The sequence below is a fragment of the Pongo abelii genome, chromosome 2 (genome assembly GCF_028885655.2).
Source record: "Pongo abelii isolate AG06213 chromosome 2, NHGRI_mPonAbe1-v2.0_pri, whole genome shotgun sequence".
Classification (NCBI taxonomy): Eukaryota; Metazoa; Chordata; class Mammalia; order Primates; family Hominidae; genus Pongo; species Pongo abelii.
The window spans coordinates 123,996,553-124,011,027 of record NC_085928.1 but is presented as its reverse complement, the minus strand read 5'-3'; the positions used below and the strand labels follow the sequence as shown (position 1 = coordinate 124,011,027).

The 14,475-nt window shown below is 41.7% G+C and overlaps 1 protein-coding gene across 3 annotated transcripts in view; it reads left to right on the top strand.

Moving 5' to 3' along the window:
- TGFBR2 (transforming growth factor beta receptor 2) overlaps positions 1-14,475 on the top strand; it is an 87,297-nt gene that overhangs the window by 36,239 nt on the left and 36,583 nt on the right. For all 3 annotated transcript variants that reach the window (XM_054552442.2, XM_003776298.5, XM_002813978.6), the window contains 2 exons: positions 1,931-2,099; positions 7,449-7,639. In XM_054552442.2, the coding sequence (XP_054408417.1) occupies positions 1,942-2,099; positions 7,449-7,639 (349 nt within the window). In that variant the 5' untranslated portion in view covers positions 1,931-1,941. The remainder of the gene's footprint in view (positions 1-1,930; positions 2,100-7,448; positions 7,640-14,475) is intronic.

Below are 14,475 nucleotides of genomic sequence, written 5' to 3'. Positions count from 1 at the left end.
ATTGTTGTGTTTCTCCCAAATTTCACACAGTTCAGAGAGTATTTCTGCCTATATTTTTAGCTAAGCATAGAGCTCTTGGTCTGGGAGACACTGAGAATTTCAAAATAGCTTGTTACCTAAAAATAAACTTCCTGAAATGAACTTGAGGCCCGAGAGGGATGAATGGCTTTATTTTTTTCTTCTCTATTTACTGTTACCACAAGAAAGCAAATCTTAAATTTATATATGTTTATATTTTTAGAGACCCAGGAAACAGGTGCTATGCCCAAGCTACAAAGACAGTTGCAGGGCAAAGTATCTATGACAGAATCCTAAAATTCACGGGACAGAGAGTGACTGTGGAAAGGCATTGAAAGTGTTCCTCTCTAGGCAAGAGCAGAGGGAACATGAGGCTTTGCTTAGGCCTCTCTAAGGGTTATGCCTTGGAAAAGTACCTCACAACTTTCTATGGCCCAGCAACTCCTCCAGCACCCCATGCGGTCTAAGTGCTTAATGTTTCTTAGTCTAGCATGTAAGTATTGATTCGTGTTTGCTGGTTGAGTGCCTAGTAGCCTTGTCATACTTCACTGACTGTCCAAACTCATGTCTTAAACATCATCACCATCTCATTGAGGAAGAAAATGGGGAATGGGGTGTTACACCTTTATTTAAACTGCCCCTAGTTTGCAGCATGTATTTTGCAAAGAATAGTCTGTCTTCCATATTTTATTGAATAAATGTGAATGAATATCACATTTATAATCACACTCCTCTCTAATCTGAGTGAAGAAGTTCTGTATCCTATCCTACATGGCATCAAGGGCCAAACATGGACTCCTTATATTCATCCTGTGTTCACTCATTTATGCAATAAACATTTTTGTATACCCGCTATGTGACAGGTTCTCTTCTTGGCACTGGAGATATAGTAGGTAAATGAGGTGGAGAAAGTCTCATGGAGCTTACATTTTTGTGGATAGATTATTAGCAAGTATGCGATGCAGATAGTTTGTACAGACAATAAAACGGAGTTGCTATAGGATGAAGAGGTGGCATTTGATCAGGGACCAGAAAAGTGACAGGTAGCTCAACAAAGGTAATAGCAAGTGAAAGGCCTGAGGAGGGAATGAACTTGGCTTCTTTCCAGAAAGGGGCAGGAGGTTGGTGATGGTGGTGGTAAGGGAGAGGTACAGAAGGCAGATCTTGAGGTGGATTCAGCTTTTATTTGCTGCGATCATAACTCCAATGCCTCACCAATGCTTGGGATTGTGTCTAGGAGGCACTAAGTAAGTGTTGGTTAATCAATTGATTTGCCTCAAACACAGAGAGAGGTCAGTAGAACTAGTCCCTTGGAAAGAAGACCCTTATAGCTCTTTCAGGAGTAGGTCAGGAAAATGGCGGCAAAGTCTTGTGCCTCCACCAACAGTTCCTCCTTTTGTGTGGCACTTCATGACTCTGTGAGGTTATAGCCTCCCTGCCCAGCTGGGCGGTGATGCTCGCCTGGCTCCCACATCCTCTGTGCTGCCCTCTATTTTGGGTCACCCTGACTTGGTCTGTTTCCTGTCTTATTCACCCAGCTAAACTATAATTTCCTTAAGGGTACTTTTATTTATGGGCCCAGCACTCCGTACTATGCCGTGGGCCCATCTAGGTTTCTTTATTGAATGATAAGATTTTTGTAGAAAGTGGGGCTTATGACAACCATTGACAAAAGCAAATGGCTACTCAACCACCCCAACCCTTCACCACCCCTCACCACCGTACAATGGATTTTATTACCAATTGCGTACATGAAAGAATTCTAATCTGATGTGAAGGAATTATTTTGCCTTTCTTCAGATTCATTCTCATGACATCAAGTTCATTTGAAATTGCATAACATCTTCAGGAATTCATTGGCAGGCTGCCTGGCAGTTGGATAATCATTTAATATATCTTTCTCTCTCCTCAGTTAATAATGACATGATGGTCACTGACAACAATGGTGCAGTCAAGTTTCCACAACTGTGTAAATTTTGTGATGTGAGATTTTCCACCTGTGACAACCAGAAATCCTGCATGAGCAACTGCAGCATCACCTCCATCTGTGAGAAGCCACAGGAAGTCTGTGTGGCTGTATGGTAAGCGAGCCTTTTAAGAAGTTATTCTTTCTTTTCCCCTTTTTACATAATGTATTCTCATAGTACACACAGTCAGTGTATCTCTGTCCCCTAAATGTAAACACCTGTTCCATTTCCCTTTCCTTTAGACCATCTCTCTTTCGATTATTAAATGTAGTTTCTAGGGGTGTTCTCTGCATGTATGTGTACGTTTATGTGGGTATATAGACATATCATGATCATAAAATGATCATGATAAACGTAAAGATCATAAAATGATCTTTAATGTAATAAATCTGGAAACTCTTTCTTGTATCAAGAAGAGGGATTTGCCACTTAGTAGTCATTTAACCGACACCTCCTCAGCACCCCATAGTGAGGCCAGGAGCTTTGTTCTCCTGAGGCAATCTCAGGTCTGGAAGAAGAGGTGATGAAAGGTTGGCTGTTGGGAAAGAAAACTACCAGCCAAAAATGGGGAATCTACTTGGAGAAACACAAAAACAACCTATTTTTTTAGTCAGAAATCCTGGTTATATCATTTGTATAACCGTTGGGCTAGATATGACTTCTTTCTCCCGGCTCAGAACTACATATTTCTTTTTTTTTTTTTTTTTTTTTTTTTTTTGAGATGGAGTCTTGCTCTGTCATCCAGGCTGGAGTGCAATGGCACAATCTTGGCTCACCGCAACCTCTACCTCCCAGGTTCAAGCAATTCTCTTGCCTCAGCCTTTCGAGTAGCTGGGATTACAGGTGCCCGCTACCACACCTGGCTAAGTTTTGTATTTTTAGTAGAGACAGGATTTCACCATGTTGGCCAGGCTGGTCTCGAACTCGCGACCTCAGGTGATCCACTCGCCTCTGCCTCCCAAAGTGCTGGGATTACAGGCATGAGCCACCGTGCCCAACCAGAACTATATATTTTTATCAGATCACATTTTCTCCTCTCTCTCTGTCTCTCTCATTCCCTCCAACTCATACACACATCGCAAATAATAATTATACATACACAGTGGATACTCATGAATCATTTGATTAATTCATGGTTATAGATTGTGAGCATGAACAAGAAATAAACAACCTTGATCTTTAGAAGAGTTGTAATTTTACAAAAGTACATAAATTCATTAATGAGATATGACATTTTGCAGACTTATTCTGATGTTTTTAATTTATTGGCCATTTCAAAAAAAGTAACTTATGTGGCTCCTGGCTAGTTGACAAACAAGAATATAAACCCAAATATCTCTCCCCCGTTTTTGGGAATGAGTCATTTGAGACCCCTAGACCATGTAAAGCTAGCCTTGATGATAGATCTGGAAACCTTACAAACTTCTGTACATAGCAGGGGATGAACTGGTTTCTTAAGAACTGAAGGAACGTTAACAGCAAAGATTTGTCATGACATACTTGCCAATATGATGTGATACCTGTCCATGTCCACTTCTAGGTAACGCTTTCAAAGAAAGGATTTGGACAAAGAACGTGTTCAGAGGAGAGGGACCAGTGTGGTTAGAGGCCTAGAAATCATGCTGTCTGAGGAATGGCCTGGGCAATTAGACATGGTTAGTACAGTGAAGAGAGATCGTGGGTTCTGCTGACGAAATTGAAAGGCTCTCAGGTAGAAAATATAATAAACATATTCCGCATAACTCTGAAGGGTAGAGGGAGGATCCGTAACATTTGCAAGCAGGCAGACTTGTGCTCAGCATAAGTTTAGACATTTTCACAATCATGGTTTCCCAACAGCAGAACAGGCTTCCTTTTCTGTAAGCACCAAGTGAAGTTCAGGAGAGGCTGGATGACCATATGTCAAATAGAATGCAGGAAAGATTGAGACACCAGACTAGATGGCCTCAAAGCTTCCTTCCGTGGTTTCTTAAATATCTACGGTGGTGTGAGCGCTTGCTTTTGCTACCCAAAAAGGCTCTTTTAATTAAGATTTTTGTTTTCCTGACCAGTAATACAAGCCCGAATCATTGAATGTGAATCAAGTCTCTCTAGAATAGAGGCTTTGCTAGCCTCAAAAAAATGTGAGCATGTCGAAGAGAGGAGGCCTCCCTGTGTTTTCTGTGTCCCAGCTATAAAGGGTAAATACAGTGAACGTCATTTTGACCTGTGTTGGCCAAAGAAAATTCTCCTGTGAAGCCAGGGGTGTTGATAATGAGAAGGGGGAATATAGGGTACACTATAGTGCCCTCCTTGATCCTCCTTCATGACCGAGGCACTCATTCCCTGGGAGTGTTGGCTGTTGAAGGATCACTGCTGAGCCTTCCCTCCAGTGATGGGAGCTGCCTCATTCATGTTGGACACCTTTCATGGGTAGCCATCATCCCATGGCTAGTTGATGCAGAGAAACAAATTCCTGGTTATTTTGCCATAATGTGGGACATCTTTGAAGGACCATCCCATTTTCAGAGTTTCCAAGGCATTCATCGAGGCCTTTGCTGCAACCTGCATTATGGTTTAGCTTTTTCCTTCTGTGCAATACTGTTACCTTTAGTCCCTTACAGATGCATCTCCAAAAACCTTCTGCACAGAACTCTCACAGCCTCAAGGTCTGTTTCCAGGAAACCTAAACTAAGACAGGAGGCTATTGTAAAAATAGCCAATGTGGAAACTGAAAGGCTCTACTATGATTGTAGATTTCAGTGTTGTTGTTTTTTTAAATCAGTTTTAGTGTTTTTTCATTCATTCATTCATTCATTCATTCATTTAACTAATGTCAGTTGTGTGCCCATTCCATATAAAATGCTTAAGTTGTCTCCAAGGATAGAAATATTTTATAACCAAAATTATTATTATTATTATTTTTAAATTGAGAGGGAGTCTCCCACTGTTGCCCAGGCTGGAGTGCAGTGGCGTGATTTGGGCTCACTGCAACCTCTGCCTCACGGGTTCATGCAATTCTCCTGCTTCAGCTTCCCGAGTAGCTGGGATTACAGGTGCACACCACCATCACCCGGCTAAGTTTTTGTATTTTTAGTATAGATGGGGTTTCACTATGTTGGCCAGGCTGGTCTCGAACTCCTGACCTTGTGATCCACCTGCCTCGGCCTCCGAAAGTGCTTAGATTACAGGCATAAGCCACCACGCCCAGCCTCCAAAATTAATTTTATCATGTTGGTTCTTCTTTCAGTGGAAATTGACGACCTCTTCAGTGGCTCAGAACAAATATTGCAGGACAAAAAAAGAAGTCCGTATTTACTTCTTCGTATTTACCTTTCCTATGCTCAGCTGTATCCAAAAAGGGTTTGAAAAGTTAGCTGTGCCTGGCTGTTACAGGAGTGAGTGGAGAAAGCAGTTAAGGTCTTTACCAGGTCTCAAGTATTACAGTTGTTTTCTCTCTGTGATTTTAGTTCTCTCAGTAGCTAAGAGGTAGAAAACCAGAGGCTCTGGAAGAGCTGCCCAATAATTATAGAGCAGCTTTCTTTCCTGGCTCACAGTTCCTTCTTTGGCCTCTATAAGCGTCACAAGGAAGAGAGACCATGCCTTTCTGTGGGCACAGCATACCTTCATTTTATTACCAAAACCAGAAACAACCTACACACACACATACAAAACTGTGGGGGCAGGGAGGAAGTTGTCCTTGTTCCATGACTACAACTGATTTGAAGACTGCCCAGTAGCTTTGGGGTTAAAGATGGGTAGATTTCCAAATATACATCATTTGTTGTATGATCATGCCAACTTTCATTTAGTTTCATTTGGTGTCCTGATAGCCACCCTCAACCAATTATTCTGCTTGTCACTCTTCCTGTCACAGCAGGGACCAACTTAGCAAAGCCTTGCTCCTCTTGTGTCATTCAGAATTCTAGTTTAAGGACCCTTGAGCCCCTTCACAAGCAGACACATGTACCTCCACTGGAGTCAACTCTGGGCTGCATGGATGTTGACACTGGCACCATTCCTGCCTGGGCTGTCCTAACCCATACCCTTGCCCTTATCCCTTTGTCAACATATTGTCCTTTAGTGTCCTTGACTTAAGCACTAAAAAGGTGGTATTGGTCAAAGTTGCTCTTTCTCTCATGGGGATGGCCCCACATCTTTTATAGGTGCAAGCTGTGTCTTAGCTGCTTCTTGCTTCTAGCCTGCCTTCCATTTTCCTTGCTGTGAGCAGTGAGCCTTTGTGCATGGGGCAGGGAGGATTAGGGGAAAATTGGTGAGTGAGTACATGCATGCATTGGCTCATGTGTGCACTCAGAATCTTCATAGAAGATTACTCTAGCAAAACTGACTGGACCAAATTAGCCCTTCCTTCTGCTCCCTCTCTAGACAGAGAGAATGTGATTCAAGACCACAGGTATTTTGCATCTAAAAAGGACAGAGGTGAAAGGGAGGATGTCAGACTAACCTTGTTGGACAGTCATCTAAGATAGTATGTTCATGAGGGAGCAGAGGGAGGTAGATAGAGAGGTGATGGCCCTTTTCCAAGAGAGCCAAAGTGTTCTTTTGTTCAATTATAATAGTGGGCATTAATCATGTTGTTTAAAAATCTAATGTACACTGACAGCCAATTGAGCATTTCCTAGGGCCCAAGGAAAATGCTATGTGAGAAATTCTCTGAGCCCTGGGCTAAATTAGTCTTCAAATATGTGCTATGAAGGGATACTAAGTGTAAAAGTAGTTAGTTTATGACAGCATAAAATATTTCATTGAACTGTAAATGAAGAACACCCTGACATCCTTTTCCATTTCTTTTATTTGTTTTTTTTGTTTGTTTGTTTTTTCTGAATTGCTCCTTTCTGTAATTTGGGAAAGACTGCAGTTCTTTATCTGGGATGTTTTTTCCCGTTTTTCTCGGCAGAACCAGCTGTTGACAAGGAGTATACCCTTTACACGCAATGCTCTGGGGCCCAGCAAACAAAAAAAGAGGAACTGTGACTATTTCCTCAGGCATGCTCTTTGAAAACAGTATAGCTAGACAGGACAGATTTTGCCAGTTAAACTAGGGGTGTGATGTGAGGTCTGCATTACATTCAGGATGGAAGATTTAAAATTATCCTGAGTACCTAGGAATGTTCTTTTTTTCCGTGTCTTCCCCTTTAATGATTTAATTAAGACTTAAATATGTAAAATTCTCCACCAGGACTGCCCCCATGGAACGCTGTCTGCTCCAGGTGATGTTTGTAATCAGAAATGGGTTCCAAGAATAAACAAAGGAAAAACAGAAAAAAGTAGAAAAGCATAGGAGACTATAGGACAACCTGCGAATGCTGGAGAACAGGAACCAGCTGCCATTGTTAGGAACAACTTCATGAAGGAAGAGTATTCCAGATTGCCTTTCTGTCTGGAGGCCATATTATTCATTTATTCTCTCTCTCTCTCTCCCTCTCCCTCTCCCCTCGCTTCCAATGAATCTCTGCACTCTAGGAGAAAGAATGATGAGAACATAACACTAGAGACAGTTTGCCATGACCCCAAGCTGCCCTACCATGACTTTATTCTGGAAGATGCTGCTTCTCCAAAGTGCATTATGAAGGAAAAAAAAAAGCCTGGTGAGACTTTCTTCATGTGTTCCTGTAGCTCTGATGAGTGCAATGACAACATCATCTTCTCAGAAGGTGAGTTTTGTTCTCTTAAGGGTGTGGGACCTGAGATCTGTGCCAATTTTTTGCATCCTTGGTCTGCAGTGTCACAGAGCACATTCCTCCTGTGGTGGATTCCATACAGTGGATTAGGAGCCCATTCGGCTGGTGGAAAGAGGGGCTTAGGGAGTAGCAGAGTTTGTTCTGGTTCTCATCAAATATGGTTGACTGGGGTAAACATTATTATTTGTCTTTGACAAATAGTTTCTTTCACCTAGAGCAGTGGTTCTCAAAATGCAGCCCCTTGAGCAGCCAGCATCAGTATCACCTGGGAACCTGTTATAAATGCAGATTCTCAGGCCCCACTAAATCAGAAACATAGAGGGTGAATCCCAGCTATCTGTATTTTAACAACCCCTCCCAGTAATTCTGTGCAGCTAAAATTTGGTAACCATTGTTCTAAAGATTTGGATGGGGTTGTTTAATCTTGGAGGAGGACTTTCTTTATAACTGATGTCGTTTCTTGTACGTAGTCCCAGGATTTGTCTTTAGGGTACTTGTCATCGATCCCATTTGAGAGAAACATTGAAATACAGAGAGGAAATAATAAGCCAAAGTTTACCCCTAGAGCCAGGAGAAGAGTAGATTAGATACTAGCCTCCATCTTTGAAGTTCAGCGTTTACTCAGCTTGAAAGGAAGGCATACACTATTCCCTCAATTTTTAATAAGAAGAGGATTCAGTGGTTTTTAATTACAAAAGTAGTATATGCTCATCATCAAAAATTTCAAATAATCCAACAGTGTGTGAAAATTAAACATGAAAGTACATTTCCCTCCTTCCCTCACTCCCAATGCAACAGATCATCTGTATTGACAATGTATTAGATGCACACACGTCTCTATCATTCATTCATATTATCTCCCACTCCGTCCTCTCTCCCAATCTCTCCCTCTCTTCCTTTCTCTTTCCCTCCTTTCATCCATCTGTCCATTCTTCCATCGACTCATCCATCTTTCAGTGCAACTATTTGATCATACTATAAATATTATTTTGCAATACTTTTTTATGCCCAACCACTTTTACAATTCCTTCTAAACAAGATAGAACACATAGATATACTGTACATCTTTTAATTTAGTCTCAAATTTCATATTATCTCCCATGATGGATCTTATCATGTCCCTGTTGATGGATTGTCTTCAGTTTTTCCACTTAATGCTACATTGAATATCTTTGTAAAAATATCTCATGCATTTGTGCTAATATTTCTGCAAGGCAGATTGCCAGAAGTGAAATTTCTAGATTAGAAATATGTGTATTTTAAATTTGAATAAGCACTACTAAACTATTCTCCTCCTGAAAAGGATGTAAGCATATGGATTTCTGTGTACCTTCTCCAACACTGGGGATGGATAAGTCTTTTAATTTTACCAACGTGATAGTGTAAAGGTTAGTTTAGTCAACAATAGGTCTGATTTAATTAAAAAATCTTTTTGAAACACAAATGCTGGCTCTACACCCTATCTCTGCAGCCATGTGCATTCCACTTGCGAGAAGGGATGTGTCCTCGTGTTTCGCGTTTGGTGCTCAGTAGCACTGCAGATCCAGCTTGTTCTCTTCCTGTGTCCTTCACCTACTGCCATTCTCCCTATCTTCCTGTCCAACATCCCCCAGGCCAACTTCTCAGTGAACTGAAGACAGGCATGCACATCTTGTCAGGGCAACGCTTTCCAGATTACTCTTCCTTCCTGTGTTCTCATCCTCATCCTATAAATGGTCCATTTCTCTCCTTTTCTTTTCTGTTTTTTTTTTTTTTTTTTTTTTTTTTTCTGACAGAGTCTCACTCTGTCGCCCAGGCTGGAGTGCAATGGCGCGATCTTGGCTCACTGCAACCTCTGCCTCCCAGGTTCAAGTGATCCTCCTGCCTCAGCCTCCTGAGTAGGTGGGACTGCAGGAGTGTGCCACCATATCCAGCTAATCTTTGTATTTTTAGTAGAGATGGGTTTCACCATGTTGGTCAGGCTGGTCTCGAACTCCTGACCTCAGGTGAATGACCTTCCTTGGCCTCCCGAAGTGCTAGAATTACAGGCATGAACCACTGTGCTTGGCCTCATGTTCTTTATGTGATTTGAGTTAGGAGGGAAATCTAAATAGTTTAATCACACGAAACATGGTAACGCCTGATATTCTGACTTACCAGGTCAGCTTTCTTCAAGTAGTTCACCTTTTAAAAGAAGGCCTAGGCTAAGCCAAAGGAATTAATCTCTGATAGTAGAATACCCAGGCATGTTTACTAGCATTGAAGAAATTTTTCTCTCTTTCTGTATACTGGCTTGTCTACAGTAGACAAGTTTATTTCCTCCAAAAGGACAAAAGTTGATAAATGGCCTGCAAGTTGGATCTATATTTTATCATTGAATGTCTTTGTCAAAATATATCATACGTTTTATATTTTACTATGAGCCTTTCAGATATTAATGACTTCCATTTTCAGAGTATTTCAACTCAAGTGATCATCATGGGCATCCCTCATATTTTTCCTCTTATTTATTCTTAGACTTTCTTATGAAGTGAGATAATAAGCATAAAGACAATTTCTCACTGTACAGTACAGGAAGCCTTTCACAGCTGACAACTCAAATGTCTGGGTGATTTCAGAGTCTTCTAAAATGCTCCAGGAGGTAGGGGGTGTTTGCTTTTTAAGCATCTCTCTTCTGTGTGGTGGGATATTTCTTCCACCTAAAACAGCAGACATTAGGAGCAACATTTTATATTCCATTTCTCCCCTTATTGCCACCATCTCTTTTTTATATTGAGGAATGAAAACTTTTTTTTTTTTTTTTTTTTGAGACAGAGTCTCACTCTGTCACCCAGGCTGGAGTGCAACAGCACAATCTCGGCTCACTGCAACCTCTGCCTCCTGGATTCAAGCAATTCTCCTGCCTCAGCCTCTCGAGTAGCTGGGATTACAGGCATCTGCCACCACACCCGGCTAATTTTTGTGTTTTTAGTAGAGACGGGGTTTCACCATGTTGGTCAGGCTGGTCTCAAACTCTTGACCTCAGATGATCCACCTGTCTCAGCCTCACAAAGTGCTGGGATTACAGGCATGAGCCACCGCACCCGGCCAGAATAAAAACTCTTAATGTTGATTTCTCTACTCCAAGTCCAACAAGGTGGTGAACACAAAAGCTATGAAGTGCATTGTGGCTGTATTATTAGTAGTACAGTACTCTTGCTGGCAAGTTCCTGATCTGCAGCTACACAATGGATGATAATTATGTACATCTACCTTTTTTAATATGTAAGAAAAAAAAGTTGAGCCACAAGATTTTAAGTATGGATCTTTATTTCTAGTGCTACTATTAGTGATAGTTAATATTCAGAGAAAACATACTGTCACTGTGCAGGGAGCTCAGCCCTTTCCAAGCATGACCTCATTTAATCTCATAGCCACCCCATGCGAGTAGGCACTGTTAGGATCCCTATTTATGCATGAGAAAACCAGGCTTAGAGAAATATAACACTTTGTCTATGATCAAACAACTAGTGAGTATCAAAGCTAGGATTTATAATGGGATATGTAAGGCACTAAAACCTGTGAAGGTTTTCATTTCTTTCTTTTTTAATTCTTTCCTTTTTTCCCCTTTTTATTTCCTTCTTTCTCTTTATATCTCTATATGTTTCCAAACAGATAATATATGCACATGATAAAAAATTCAAATGCTAGACAGATTCAAACATCTAGACTAAATGGTGCAGAGATTTAACATTTGTTCCTTTTGTTGTTGTTGTAAACGAGGCTTGGTTGTCTGTAGAGGCAGAGGAACATGGTAACATCTTGACATCAGAGACTGGTGTCATAGATGCCCGTTCCTCAGAGGACTGAGATCATGGTTTTTAGAATGAAAGAGTTAAAGAAACCTTGCTGTTTTTTTCTTTGAACCAGGTACCTACCCTTAACCCTGGAATCCCTCAGTGGGGCCTAGTGCCAGTTCCCCTGCCTCCCTACAGTGACCAAGGGCAGGCAGGAGTCGAGAAGCAACTCGAATGGGGCTGAGGTCTGCACTGCACAACTTTTCTCTCACATTCATGCTTCCCTCCCAGTCTCTGAAGATTCCCTCCTGCCAAAACATTTTGTGTAGAATTCTAAGGAAATCAGAGTCTATCCCTGTAGACTCTGATATGTTAACCAACATATAAAATTCCAATTAGAAGAGAAGTTGTTTGGATTGGTCATGATGGATGGCCTGGTGACAGCTGTCAGTCAGACGAGACCTGATGGGCACCAGGACTGAAGGCAGCAGCACAGGAGGTAGGAGAGGAAGGAATCCTGAGCAAATAGCCACACTGTTTACTTGCCAATGACATCCCCACTTTGCAAAGACATGATACGGTTATTGATCTCTCACTGAACCTGTAAGAATCAAACACAACAACTCAGTTTTATTCATTTCATAAATGGTTTCCAAGTGCAGTGAGACATTTAATTTGCGGAACACTGAGCGAAGAAGTGATTTCTGCTGGTTTAGGTAAGAGACAAACGGTCTAGTGTAATACCCAAGAATGAGCCAGATCTCCTGGATTTAAGGCTTATTCTACAGCTTATTAGCTCTGCTATGTTGGGCCAGTGACTTGACATCTCCATGCTTCAGTCTCTTCATCTGTAAAATGGAAATACAAAGCGGGTGGGAGGTGTTGTGAGGATTGAGTAGATTAATGCATGTAAAGTGCTTGCAACATTGCCTGACATGTCACTGTCTGTTTAGCTGTTAGCAGTAGTTGGGCTTTTTATAGAGGGCTGGTGACTTGTGCTTGTCTGAATGCAGGAAACCAGGCCTGTGTAGCCATAGTTCTGTTCTAACACTGAGGTTTTGTAGTTGACTGCTGACTGTGGTGCATAAACTGAGCATTCGGATACCTACATATCACACCACAAGGTTTTGGAGGGGCTCACTCTGCTTTAATCCCTGTTTCATCCAGTTTCTCTTTTTCTCCACATGCCTTCACAGAGGCAAGGGGAGCATGCTGAGTCTAGAATTTCTAATCAAAGCTAACCACATCCCTGGCATTGTTGGATAATATTACAAATTAGGCACGTTGTTCCTGTTTTGACTCAGAATCACAGCAGGAAGCAGCTAAATAAAACTGAAACAACTCACAAGTGCCTTTCACATAAGTGATTAGGGTAATCGCAGTTCTGTACTTGCCAAAGGGATTCATTCCCTCTTCATTTTTTCCATGGAAAGCTTGCTTTGGGCCACAAAGCCTTCTCTTTGAATGACTGCACCATTATTGGCCAAGTAGTGCTGATAAATGGTACCTGTGGGTTGTTGTGGGATTTAAGGAGATGATGCTTGGGAGCGCCCAGCACAGTGGTTGGCACACAGTAGGTGCGTCCTTTCTTACTCCTTCTTCCCCTGATTAACGAGAACACTCTACAACAAGACACATACCTCTTCTGAATGGTATAAACCATTGCTACTGAAAGTGTCTAGACCAGCAGCAGCAGGATCACCAGGGAGCTTATTAGAACTGCACAACCTTGGGTCCTCCAGGGCCTATTGCATTAGTATCTGCCTGTAACAAGGCCCTCAGTGATTTGTTTGCACACTGAAGTGTGAGAAGCACTGGTGTGAACTCACCAGGTAGGGATGGAACCAGAGATGGAGGTCTTATTAACTTCATGCTAGTAACTCCCTGAGCTAATGGGCCCATGAGGAATAAATTTGGTCTAAAGCCTGGTCATTTGGAAATGAGCTAAATATACTTTACTCAGTCAGCTCGTGTAACAGAGCTCTCCAGTGGCATGTGGGTCTTTTTCAGCAGTGACAATAGTTTATTTTTTAAATATACTCCACAAACGTTGTTCTGGTGTGGATCTTAATGTGGAGAAAATCAGACACCTTTCAAGTAAGAATTTCTTTTGTTTCTGTGATCATGTTCATGTTAGTTTATTGTATTTGTATTAGTTTATCTGTGGGACTGTCCCTTAATATTTCCCAAAGCAAGAAGACATTTGCGAATGTTTTCAAGATGCGTTGTACAAGATACTGTTTTCAATTGGATCTATGGAGATGTTTGGTGGCCTTGGAAAGCCCTGGAGAGTAGTAGTGTGGTGCTAAGAAGAGTTGGCCTGAATCAGTTCCTTCCTGGGTTGTTTGCTAAGATTATCTGCTGAAGGTGGGTACATGGAAAACAAGATGGTAAGCCAAGGAGAATGAATGGAGGCATGCTGCCGGACCACTTCCAGCTCCCAAATGACTGGATCTTGGCCATCCTGCTTTTCCTGCTAACTTAGAACTGAACTGCTTATTCTAGAAAATGAGAGGCACTGGGGCCATGTAGGAAAGGGGATAGCATTGGACCCAAGTCCTAGACTTTCAGTAGTTTGTTTGCAGGACCAGAGTCCCACCCCTTTTCCAATTGAAATGTAGGCAAGCTGGTGGCAAGCCCATGGCCTAGGCTGAGGGAACTCATAGAACAACCATATTGATGGTCGCTGCCTTGGATTGCAGCCTGCTCTGAATGTGTGCACCTGTGCTAACTACTTTCAGGTGTGTTGTCTTGTTTCATAGACTCATTACATTTTTATGATGAAGTGAAACCCGTGAATTGGCTCCTCCAGACTTCTCATTTTAATGACAAAAAAGTGGGTCTCCAGAGAGGAGCTGGGATTTTTCCAAGATCTCATAGTTTGTTCCTCACTTTTTGTCCATAGGAGAATGATAGAAGAACCAGATAATCTTGACTCTTATAGAAGGAATATCCTTACCCTTCCACATTCCCATGGTGGTGGTGTGTTTGCTTTTTTATCAGTCTTAACCCGTGGGAGGCTGCACACCTTACGTAAGAGGCTACCTGTTCTGT